Raw genomic sequence first — 13,256 nt, 5'->3', positions numbered from 1 at the left:
GCAGTAATCAAATAAAACATTAAAAAAATGAAAATCACTAAAAAACAACGTCCGTAACAACCCGTACAATAAAATAAAATGGTCATTGAACCCGTACGGTGAACTCTGTAAAAAAAAACACAAAAAAACCTCACAAAAATGATTAAATTTTCACATCTGACCGCATAAAAAGTGCATAAAAAGTGATCAAAAAGTAAAATGTACCCCAACATGATACCAAGAAAAAGTACAGCTTGTCCCGCAAAAAATAAGCTCTAAACCAGCGCTGTAAACAAAAAAATATAAATGTTCTGCCCATTGTTACATGGCGATACAAAAACAAGCAAATTTCTCACAAAATGAGTTCTATATTCTGCAAAAAAGTTAACCATAAAAAAGCCATATAAATGGGGTATCACCGTAATCGTGATGACCCGTAGAATAAAGATAACACATTATTTTTATGGTATGGTGAACGTCGGGGGGAAAAAATGCTAAAAACCATAAACAAGAATGATTTTTTTAACCACCACCAAGAAAGAGTTAATAAAATCTGATTATTAGCTATTGAGCCCCCCCCCCCCCCCCCCCCCGTAAATGATGTACCTGAAAAGCGGATCTCTTCCACAAAAAATGGCGCTCTGAATGGCGCCTCCTTCCGTTCTATGCCCGGCCGTGCGGCCGTACAGCAGTCACCACCACATATGGGGCATCCTCTGACTCGGGAGATGTTGGGTATCAAACTTTGAGGAGTTTTTTGTCATTTAATACTTTGTGACGGTTTAATTTTTGGCCAAAATTAATATATTGTCTAGAAAAAATAACAGCTTGTAAATTAGACCTCCATTTTGTTTTAACCCCTGTGAAGCATCTAAAGAGTTAACATACTTCTTAAAGTTGATTTTTTACACATTGAGGGGTGTAGTTTCTAAAATGGCATAATTTATGGGGGTTTACTGCTGTTTAGGCCTCTCAAAGACAGTTAAAGCTGAGCAGGTGCCTCTAAATAAGGGTTTTGGCGTTTTTCCTAAAAATGAGAAAAATTGCTCCCAAAATTCTGAACCTCCTAACAACCTAGAAAAGAGAGAAGATGCATAAAACCCTATGCCGATATAAAGCAGACATTCGGGAAATGTTAGTTATGAAGTTACTTGGGTGCTATGACTATCTGCCTGAAAAGCAGAACATTTTGAACTATGAAAATGAAGAATTTTTAGAAATTTTTCCCAAATTTCAATTTTTTTCATAACTAAACACAAAAGATATAATCAAAATTTTAATATTACTTTGAAGTGCAATGTGTGACGGTAAAACAATCTCAAAATCCCCTGGATATGTTAAAGTGTCAAAAAGTTGTAACCTCCTATAATGACACAGGGCAAATTTTAAAAATCAGGCCTGGTCCTAAAGGTCTAAAATGGCATAGACACAAAGGGGTTAATGAATCCTGGCAGTCCCGAATATGCGTCAGACAACGCGCCGTGGGATCGCGACTGGACTGGGTAAGTAAATGTGCCCCAATGTTCCCATATTGTCCACATGATGCTACCAAACCACACATATAATGACCAGGGGCCCCTGATAATTTTATTGAAGGGGGAACATAGTGACACAATCCCCTAAAATGTCTCTCAAGGGTTCATCAACAAGTGGGATTATATGGTGCCATTAAAACTGTTAATGTTATTCTGAGGTAATTTTTTTGTTCTGTGTTTCCCGCTTTTTCCATGAGGTAGTTTTGTGCACTTTTCTGTCAGATGTTGTTTTCACGGTTACTGCTTGCTGATTCGCTGAAGATGAAGGCCAGCTGTGATTGGTAAACAGCTGGATCTATGGCAGCGCTGTAACCAGGCAAAATATTGTAGGCAGACAGCCGATTGGCAGCTGGCTGCAGTAACTTACACATAAATAGAGATGTCAGCAGGGTGTCTGGGCCAGTCTGAAGAAGAACGCCCCACCTAGCCCGCCCTAATGTATTTATTCTGACCGTCGCAGTGATTATTAGTGGTTTCATGCTGGGCAGACTAAGTTATATAATATTGTTATGTTGTCAATCTGTATTTTTGAATTATTTTGTTTTTAATAAAATTGATTGATTTAATTATATTATTTTGGTTAACCTAATAATATTTTTATTCCAACATGGTTTATGGTGTCTTTATTTAATGTGGAAATATTAAATTTATCTTCTATGTGGGATTTGTGTTACCATGCGGCCATATAGTTCCCAAAATGCTAAATTATCATCTAGAAACGCTGTCATACTGTAAGTAATGCCACCATATAGTAAAGGTAATAATGCTATAATGCTGAATGCTACTGAATCTCCTTTTAGGGGTCACATTGATTTCCAAATTCCTACTTTTTTCTTTAGTTAAAGAGGAACTCTTCTGCTAGGTCTGGTTTAGTAACTACTCGTATCCTCCACAAAACTCTGTTGTTCCTCATAGAGTTGTGTCCCTGACACTGACAACAGCACTGATTGGACAGTGTCACCTCTGACTGTTACACTGTCCTCCCAGCAGGCAGAAGTGGTATTGGCTGTAGTTTCCCTTGTGATGCTGTGCTGAGGCATCATTGGGCTGATAGCAGAGATTCTTTTGAGTGTTTTTGTTGTGAATGTTTTTTCCCACTACTTCAATTAAAAAGGCCTTCTCATCCCTACGAAAACTTTACTGCTGGTAAGATCCATTTACTATGAATATCAAGATTGCATTGATTATGTGTGAGACCTGCAATGGTGTAAAGAAAAAGTTTGATATCCTTTGTAAAAAAAAAAAGGGGGATAGTAGGAGTATTACCTCTCGGGGGTTAAAGAGGAGGCTAATCCAGAGGAGGTTGTGCTGCGCCTCTCTGCTCAATGTCAGCACAGAAGAGATGACGCTATAAGGAGAAGTTCTGCCTATTGTCTTATTTCCAACAGAACAGTAAATGTCAGAGTATCTCAGTGTGCACAGAACCATAAAAACCGCTGGGCTCAACCATATAACAAGGCAGATGCAAAGGGAGGTCATAACTTTATGGGGTGTGGAGGGTGCGGCACCCATAAGGTGTCTCTTCCCCATATACATAGATCACCTCTATAAACTGTAAATTACAGGTGGAAGCAGCTAAACCCATAGCTATTTCCCCCATATACAGGCAGTCCCCAGGTTACGTAGGTTCTGTAGGTTTGTACTTAAGTTGAATTTGTATGTAAGTCGGAACTGTATATTTTATAATTGTAACACCAGCCAAATAGTTTTTGGTCTCTGTGACAATTAGATTTTAAAAATGTTGGATTGTCATAAGAACCAGGATTAACAATAAAGCCTAATTTCAGACACTTTCGACAACTGTTATAACTGTTTAGCGTAGCCTAAGGATAAAGTACAATAAATTACCAAAATCCAGAGGTCCGTTTGTAACTAGGGGTCGTCTGTAAGTCGGGTGTTCTTAAGTAGGGGACCGCCTGTATATCAGCACCACGGATCTGCAGCTCCCATTCAAGTGACTATACACTGGACAGGACCTTCCACTTCGGGTTAAAGGAAAACTACCATTTGATTTGATGCATTATGAAGCAAACATACCGGTGCTGAGTGGTTTTGTTGAAAGAAACAATAATAACATTGAGGACCTTGGAAAGCTGGATTGCATGATTGCACAAGTTACAAGGAGCTTTACACAGGGGCTTAGACCAGGCAGGACTAATCAACCTGAGCTGGATGACTCATACACAGCAGCTGGGGGATGGTGCAGCGATTGATTATTCTGCCTTCAGGCACAACCCAGGGATTATATCATCCTCCTGTGCAGTGAATAACTAATGTGCTAGGAGAAGCGCTGAGCCAACCACAGAAATAAGACAGTTTCATTATCATAATTATATAACTTATTAGCAAAACTACTCCGCACGGGGATTAACCAAAATATGATCCTGCATTAGTGTAGCTACAGCATTCTCAAGGTATGTCTGCTTCATAATGCATCAAATCAAATGGTAAGTTTCCACAGAATAGGTACCGGTGCGGGGTCCCAGGACAGACTTTTATTTCTTAAATGAAGGGGAAAATGACATATTTGACAACCCCAGTAGGTAATGGGTGGGGGCCTAACTTTTAGACTAAATCTGGAACATCACCACCATCTTAAAGGAAGCCATATCGGATCAAGGGTAAGTTTTTCCAAAGGGAATATCGGAACAGAGAAGACCAGAATTCTCTCAGATATGTATTGTACCAATCAGATTTGCAATTTTTTTTTGTGGTTTAAAAGTTACAAACGGGAATGTTCCCTGTGATGCACAGCTATGTGACATGTTGTCCTTGGTGCTGATGGCGCTGGATCCAATCATTAAGTCAATATCTGAGTCAAATAGTTTTTTCCTTAGATATGAAACATCACCACCTTCACATTTGATAACCTTGATCCAATATGCCAGAGTAAAAGAAGAGGAGAAGGACCTCTCTACTAGAGATGAACCTCTCTACCGCAGACTATTACTCCCATGAGGGATGTAACTACAGGGGTTTCAGCCATAGAAAATTCTATGGGGCCCACAGTTTTAGGGGGGGCCAGCATCTAGATATTAGGTGTGTATATGTGTGGTGTGTATATAATGTATGTGTATGTATATCTGTATATCGTTATGTGTATATGCTCTAGATGTGTGTGAATATGTGACGTGTATATGCTGAATGAATGTATAAGGTATTGTGTGGATGTGTGGTGTGTATATACTGTATGTGTATGTATATGCTGTATATCTGTATATCATATGTATGTGCTCTAGATGTGTGTGAATATGTGATGTGTACATGCAGTGTGTATTTGTATATGCTGAATGAATGTATAAGGTATTGTATGTGTGTGTGGTGTGTATATACTGTATGTATATGCTGTATGTCTCTATATTGTTATGTGTATATGCTCTAGATGTGTGTGAATATGGGATGTGTACATGCTGTGTGTATTTGTATATGCTGAATGAATGTATAAGGTATTGTATGTGTGTGTGGTGTGTATATACTGTATGTATATGCTGTATGTCTCTATATTGTTATGTGTATATGCTCTTGATGTGTGTGAATATGTGATGTGTACATGCAGTGTGCATTTGTATATGCTGAATGAATGTATAAGGTAGTGTTTCTATATGCTGTATGTATGTATATGTGGTGTGTATATACTGTATGTATGTTTATGCTGTATCTGTGTGAATGATGTATACATGCTGTATGTATATAAGTATATAAGTGTGTATAAATGGGTGTGATACAAATATGTCGCCTCTGACTACCATTGCTCTACAACTGAACCCATCAGTAAAGTCACCTGCTTCTTTATGCACCTGACTATATCTGCGTCACTTGTATCTGACACTTCCTAAACTTGTCATATATATCGAGGCAGACCCATACAAATTACATAGCCGACCCATCAATTTTTGGAGAAGCCTATAAGAATATAACGACATAAAACAAACATAACATAAACATTCATACCCTAGCACTTCATGTTCTTCTCTGGCTTTGTATATACTATACTAGAAATATATTTAGTGGGGTCTGTCCCTGCAGAAGGTACATCCAATATTATATTGTGTAATAAGGGCTATTGTGTAATAATAATAAAAAAAAAAAAAGTACAGTAAAAACTTTCACTGAAAAGTTTGACATTTTCAGCTGGGGCGAATAAAACCAGCAAACTACCTCCAGGATAGCGTCATCCCAGTGTAAAGGGTAAAGGGTTTATCTGGGAACCATTGCCCCCGAATTGAGTCTATAAAAGGATTTGCTGGAGGGAGATTTCCCCCCTCCTGTTCAGTGACAATCTCTTCCCCTTTCCCGCATCCTTTAGGTATCCAGGGAATGTGTTCAGACCCCCAAACCCAGCAGTTCAGTCAGACCTTCCCCTAATATGGAGTTGGGAAGATCAGAGTCGGGAGGGGAAGGTGGGACGATACTCCCCCCCCACTTTACTTGTAGAACTAGGAGAGGACTTTTATCTCCCCATCCTTCTCCTCGCTCAGTCAGTACTTTGCATCCTGGAGGGAGACACCATCATCCAGTAACAATCTGTGAGTTTGGGGTTTGGGCTGGGGGTTTAGGATTAGAGTGATAAAGGGGGTCTCTGTATATGTGAATGATGTAGGATGATACATAGATAAGACGCTTATGTATTGGGTATTTGTGGAACTGTAAGTCCCAGCAAGCTCTGGCAGACAAGTGCCATCCAGGTAGGATGTCATATATCCCATATGACCCCTGTCACCTATAGGACTAAAGATATGTGGGATATTCTCTGCCTGGCAATACCCATGCCGCCTGCTATAATATCATTCTAAATAAGGGAAGAAATCAGACTGGAATGTTTCCTCGTGTTTGACGTTCTCTGGGAATTTATTGCAGAAACTTGCCAGATCTCTCGCAAGTTCCTATTTTTTTATGGAGTGAGACCAATGTAAACACATGGAAGAGCATCACGTAGGCCAATGAGACTCCATGGGCAGAGGTGGAGGGGACTTGGCTTGGGATTTAGTCTCCATAATTGGAGCTGACGCGTGAATTAGAGTTCAGACAAAACATTTTGCTACTGTCATTGTAAGGAAACTTTGCATTATGTTTATTAAAGGGCACCTACACCTATTTCTTACAATATTGTGAGACAGGCAACAGGGACACTGTTCCAGCTTACTTTGGAGTTGGCATCTAGGTTTGCTTTTAAAGGAAACCCATCACACTAAAAAGAAAATCACAAAACACCATGTTATACAGCAGGAGGAGCTGAGTGAATTGTATATAGTATCCTATCTGTAGGCAGCATGTTATATAGCAGGAGGAGCTGAGCATATTATATTTAGCGTTTTATCTGCAGGCAGCATGTTATAGAACAGAGTATACAGTGTCCCATCTACAGGAAGCATGTTGTAGAGCAGGAGAAGGTGAGCAGATTAAACATAGTGACCTAGCTACAGGCAGTATGTTATAGAGCAGGAGGAGCAGAGCAGATTGTACATAGTGTCCTATCTAAATGAAGCATGTAATAGAGCAGGAGAAGCTGGCCAGGTGGTACACAATGTCCTAGCTGCAGGCAGCAAGTTATAGAGCAGGGAGAGCTGAGCAGATGGTACATAGAGTCCTATCTCCATGGCAGTATTTTTTAGAGCAGGGGCAGCCAAGCAGGTTGTACATAGTGTCCCCTCTGTATGCAGCATGTTATAGAGCAGGAGAGAAAGTCATTATAAAGGTCAGATAACTTCTTAACACTTGTAACAGTTGTTTTCATCAGGAGTGGTGGAGCACATAAAGAAGCGGCATTTTTAAAAAAAATGATATGTTATTTTTATGTAGTCTCTGCATCGGATGCAAAAACTGCAGAAATAACTGGTGTGAAATGGCTCTAACTTGTCATTAATTGATTAGAATTTGAGCAGGTTGTCTGCTTAGGAGTCCAGTGGGCGGCCCTACACAGTACATAACAGCTTTTGGTATGTGCACACAAGACAGTCAATAACTGAACTGGGCCAATCACTGGACTATGAAGCGTGGGTCAACCTTTATGTCTTTTTAAAAATATTTTTCTGTCCTATCAGTTAGCATTGCCTGGGTGACAAACACTGAAGATGCTGTCAGTCACCGCTAGTTGCCACCCATAGAAGATAAGACTCCTTCCAGGGGAACTATATTTGTGTATATACGTAGAACATCAGTGTAATCCGTTTTGGGTAAAACATATCCCTGATATTTCCCTATCAGACATTTAAAGGTTCAGATTTTACAGAACTTTATTTTGCTCTGAAATGTCCAAAAACCCTCAAAAAGGCTGGAATATTGGAATATTATATAATACTGTTGTATACGATACTAGATAATTTTTTTGTACATTCAGGTCCTAGCAGCCATGGCCAACAAAGGTCCATCCTACGGTATGAGCCGCGATGTCCAGTCTCGCATAGAGAAGAAGTATGATGAAGAGCTGGAGCCTCGCCTAGTCCAATGGATTAAGTTACAGGGTGGGTCAGAGGTCGGAGAACCACCCGAGCCCGGAAGATACGGATTCCAGCAGTGGTTAAAGAATGGAGTGGTGAGGAATGACCAGCCATGATGTGTTACACCTAATATGCATATGCTACCCTCCTAAAATAGGTCTTATTCAGAGATAGAAGCTCTACTGAGAGGGGAGGGGGAATAAGAAGGATTCTCAGCAGCTAGACAAGGACAGCAGGACTCCACATCATCTCCCTTCCTCCCCTGCAACCACTAAACTTGACTCATCTCATGTGAAGATGATGTGAGAAGAGTCATATTTTCCTGACTTTGTAGAATTTCCTCTTTTATGTGAAATCTCACCCGCTAACCTATAAAAAATCTCCTCCAAAGGGCATTTCATACTCTACCTGAGGGGACTAGTAGTTTGGTTGGGTAAAATGTGGTGGCAAGTTAATTGTCTTTGGTTAGCGTTAGTTGTCTACAATGCTGTTCTCCTTAAAGGGTATTTACTAGGACAGGGAAAACATATTGGCTTATTCCAATGAAACAGCGCCCCTCCTGTCTGTGGGGGTTGTCTGGTACTACAGCTCAGCTCCATTAACTGCAATTTGAGTTACAATCCCAATGCAGGGTCAGAATGGGTTCACACCAAATCTCCTTCTCCTCTTCAGGTCCTTTCCAAAATGATTAACAGCCTATATCCTAAAGGATCCCCACCTGTGAAGATCCCCGAGCCTCCTCCCAGCATGGTCTTCAAGCAGATGGAGCAGGTGGCACAGTTCTTGAAGGCGTCTGAGGACTATGGAGTAGCGAAAACAGATATTTTCCAAACCGTAGACCTGTATGAAGGTAAACGGCAGAATATATGGTCATATAAACCTACATTTCCAATACTTTATACAACCATGGCCACATCCACCCTGGTGCCCACTGTTCACGTGATTTTGCAAAAATGGGTGCCCCTTTGGCACCAAGGGTTTGTTTTGTTTCCTTGGTCACCTTCCATGGACAGATTTTAGGGTTTTGTGTGCATCATCATGCTAATGAAACAGTGAGAGCGCGTACACACGTTGCGTTTTGACCTGCGTTTGAATTGCGTTTGAATTGCATATACAACAGCTGAGGAGAGGTGATTTGCCTAATTACCTCACTGTTAACATTGCGTTAACAAACATACACGGTAATGTAATTAGGCAAATTACCTCTCATCAGCTGTTGTAATGCGTTTCAAACGCAAAGAAAACGCAACCAAAACGCAACGTGTGCACGCGCCCTGAACCGTAAAGGGTTCCTAAGGATAGAAAAACATGGCTGCTCTCTGACCAAAATAGCACCATACCTGTCTACAGATTGTGTGTGGTGTTGCAGCTTATGTCAATCACTCCATTATAATTAGATATTTTTCTAATCTCTTTAACACAGGCAGTAATTTTAGAATGTGTGTAAATTAATTTTTTATATGGTAAATTTTATTGTAAGTGTGAGGTAATTTGTATTCGTATAAACTGATTATTGATCGCGAGAATGAAAGATCAGTAGTTCTGTGTCTGAAAGCAGCACAATAGCCTTGCAGGGGGGGGGCGTCAGCATGACCCGATAGTCAACCTATTTGTTATCATTGGGGACATAGGATGGTGGAGACTTAGGCCGGCGGCACATGTGGCGTTTTGAACCCGTTTTTGGGCCGTTTTTAACCATCTGTTTTTGACTGGTTTTACCAATTATCTTAATTAAAACGGGTCAAAAACTAATGCGTTTTTTAACAGACTGCTTAAAAACTGCCCAAAAACTGGTTCAAAACGCCACGTTTGCCGCCCGCCTTATTAGAAGTGTCTGAGAGCAGAACTGTTCCAATTGCTCATGGCAACCAGTCAGAGGTCAGCTTTCATTTTATAAACAGAGGTGAGAAAATGAAAGCTGAGCTCTGATTGGTTGCCATGAACAACTACAACAGTTTTCCTCTCAGACAGTTCTGATATATTTCACCTATAGTCCCTGTGCTACGATGGAGATTTAGATATAAACCATATCTCTATGACATACCACATGAATTTTAACAATTATGGTCAGCGTCTCTTCCTAGGGTACAGAAAGTTTAACTCCTTTACTGCCCTAGACTTCAAAGGGTTGTCCACTTACAGTGAATAATTGATACGGTCTGTGTAATGAAAAGTTATCTAATTTTTCCATATACATTCGGTATAAATTCCTCACGTTTTTCTAGATCTCTGCTTGCTGTCTTTCTATAGGAAGCTTCTATGTTTACTTCCTGTGGATAAAAAACAGTCCCTGGTCATGTGAAGTCACACAGGTTTCACGGCTCCTTATATCACAGAGAGTAATCAGAGCTGTGTGATATAATGAGCCATGCACCTGTGTGACATCACATGACCAGCGAACGTTTTTCATCCACTGGAAGTAAACATAGAAGCTTCCTATAAAATGACAGCAAGCAGAGATCTAGAAAACCCTGAGGAATTGGTACCGAAAGTATATTGGAAAATTGGATAATTTTTCCTTACACAAACAATAATACATATTTGCTAAAACAGGAACACTCCTGAAACCGATTTACTTCCCAGATAATGGGTGTGGCGATTACCTTTGCCGGTAATTTCTTCACGTTTAGGGCAGTCAACAGTGGCGTAACTAGAAGCTGATGGGCCCCAGTGCAAAGTCTGTGCCAGGCCCCCGACTAGAATGTATGGTTTATAGTAATAGTCTTCTCATATGGGAAAGTGACACCATAAGGGCCCCCTAAATCTCTTGGGCCCAGGTGCGACCGCAACCTCTGCACCCCCTAAAGTTACGCCCCTGGCAGTCAAGAAGACAGCATTGCTCCATGTAAATTACTACTAGTTCTCAGGCTGCTCCTGTTCTTCCAATTGTTTAATTAGTGCCAGTTCACACTTCTGAACTCATGTGAATTATGGGCACCCTTAGGCCACAGACATGGAATGATGTGCATTTCACCCTTTGATGTTCATGCTTACATGGAGGGGGACACAACCACAATTTTGCAATGAGTTCTACCTTTTCTTTTTTTTTTTAGTAATGACGCTAGCCTGGATCATCAGTGTTATGTACATTCACCCTATTATTCTCTACCCTAGAATTAAAGGGATGTTCATTTAACCCTATAGCTCCTCTAGACCTCAAGAGATGGTGTCATAAACACTTTAACTACCCAGAAATATTATCTCTATAATATTGGGTTGCAGTACATAGTGCTGGGTGGCTAATAACATAAAATAAATATAAAAGCTAAAGCTATATATAAATGAAGTTGAAAAACTGCAGCTAAATATGACAATTAGATTGTCTAGTATAAACAGTATCGGACTGCCCAACCAGAGAATCATAGAATCCTCCGGCTGGTCCCAACACAAACCCAACAATGGGGCACCAGCATTAGACAACTGAATGTGGAGTCTACTAGGGTTTATTCCCTAAGGGTGATGGCACACGTGGCGTTTTCAACACGCATTTGGCCCGTTATTAAAGGGGTTGTCCGAGTTTAAAAAAAAATATATATGTGGCCGGGAGCGGGCTGACTAAAACAAAGCTGTACTTACCTCCCGGTGCCCTCCCGTATCCAGCGCTGCTGTCGCTCCGGTCCGGGGGCCATGTAAACAAACATGGCCGCCGGAGCACCGCTGCATTCAGCTTCCGGCCGGATGCGACAACCTTCCGGTCCCCATACACAATGCTGTGTATAGGGACGGATAGGCGTACCCGGCCATGGCCGGCCGGAAGCTGAATGCAGCGCTGCTCCGGCGGCCATGTTTGTTTACATGGCCCCCGGACCGGAGCGACAGCAGTGCTGGATACGGGAGGGCACCGGGAGGTAAGTACAGCTTTATTGTCAGCCCGCTCCCGGCCACATATATATATATTTTTTTAAACTCGGACAACCCCTTTAAGCAGTCCGCCAAAAAACGCATACGTTGAAAAACGCATCTGTTTCTGACCAGTTTTAATTAAGATAATTGGTAAAACCTGTCAAAAACTGATGCGTTTTCAAATGGTTGATGGTGAATAATTTTATTTGATGGGTCCGAGGAACCCCAGTCCAACAAAGAATATAAATATACCCAGTCCATCCATAAATAGGGGACAACCCACTATTAACACTTGGAAAATAAGTTGGGAAATGAGTTGGTATTTTTGATCTTGTAATGTACCACCTGAGGTAAAGCCTTTTAATATGAACAGTTTTCCCGCTCAAAAGCTCCTGGCCAATCAGGACACAGCGAATCTTGCTCTGTATCAAGAATAATCTTGCATTAGCTACAGGTTTAAATTATTGCCGCAGATTCTAAATGTAAAATTTAACCCAAAAGGTTGAACTCCCAATCCAATACCAGAGGGAATACATTATAGAAAGCCGCCATGACCAACCCATTGACACATTTTCAGTTCCTCTATAAATTATATTATATGTGTATACCATCAGTCTTCGTTATGGAGATTTAGGTTGGTGGCCTCACTAGGGGTATCCCTATATTTGACAAGTTACCTCCATCTTATCCATAGGAAAAGATCTGGCTGCCGTGCAGAGGACAATAGTGGCTCTTGGGAGTATTGCAGTGACGAAAAACGATGGCCAATACCAAGGAGACCCATCCTGGTTCATGAAGTAAGTGGCATCCGAGTCCATTACAGCACATATAACCTACCAGTGCAATGTAACCGCATTAACCCCTTCCCATCTGTTTACCCAGGAAAGCCCAGGAGCACAAGCGGGACTTCTCCGATGATAAACTGAAACAAGGAAAGCATGTGATTGGTTTGCAGATGGGCAGCAACCAGGGGGCCTCCCAGGCTGGCATGACAGGCTATGGGCGCCCAAGACAGATCATCAGTTAAATTCGAGTCCGGAAGGGTTAACCTCTTCACTCCTGGAAGAGTCCTTGAGTATTATACAGCAGTGTAAGGGTATAACAGTACACAATTTCCAGCTCCCTATGCATCACATTCCATGGCAGAAGCCGTCAGATACATCCCGTCCAAGTACATGTAGTAAAAGAATGGATGGAAAACGTTCGATTTCCACATTGTCCTGTTTTTTTAAATCCAATTAACAGCACATGCATCCGTAGATCCGATCTATAACCACTTCATTGGGCCGAATTTACACAAATCCAGAGAATCCTCACTTATTTTAATACCATATGGCAACCAAATGCTTCATCCCCCGCCTTGACCTGCATGACAAGGAGCACAGTCAACCCTTAGAGACATAGTTCAGATGCAGAAAAAGTCTTCTTTCTCTGTTGCTTCTATTCTTTGCCGTAAACCCCC

General features: G+C 41.1%; 1 protein-coding gene across 1 annotated transcript; it reads left to right on the top strand.

Moving 5' to 3' along the window:
* The first annotated feature begins 5,888 nt into the window (after nt 1-5,888).
* On the top strand, nt 5,889-13,256 carry TAGLN (transgelin). The gene is made up of 5 exons (XM_072155728.1): nt 5,889-6,040; nt 7,852-8,046; nt 8,624-8,801; nt 12,489-12,591; nt 12,677-13,256. Exons 2-5 carry the CDS (start codon nt 7,864-7,866, stop codon nt 12,819-12,821), a joined length of 609 nt encoding a protein of 202 aa, XP_072011829.1. The 5' UTR covers nt 5,889-6,040; nt 7,852-7,863; the 3' UTR covers nt 12,822-13,256.

This window comes from Engystomops pustulosus, chromosome 6, assembly GCF_040894005.1.
Source record: "Engystomops pustulosus chromosome 6, aEngPut4.maternal, whole genome shotgun sequence".
Taxonomy (NCBI): Eukaryota; Metazoa; Chordata; class Amphibia; order Anura; family Leptodactylidae; genus Engystomops; species Engystomops pustulosus.
Note: the sequence above shows the minus strand (reverse complement) of the source record. Positions and strands in the feature narration are given on the sequence as shown.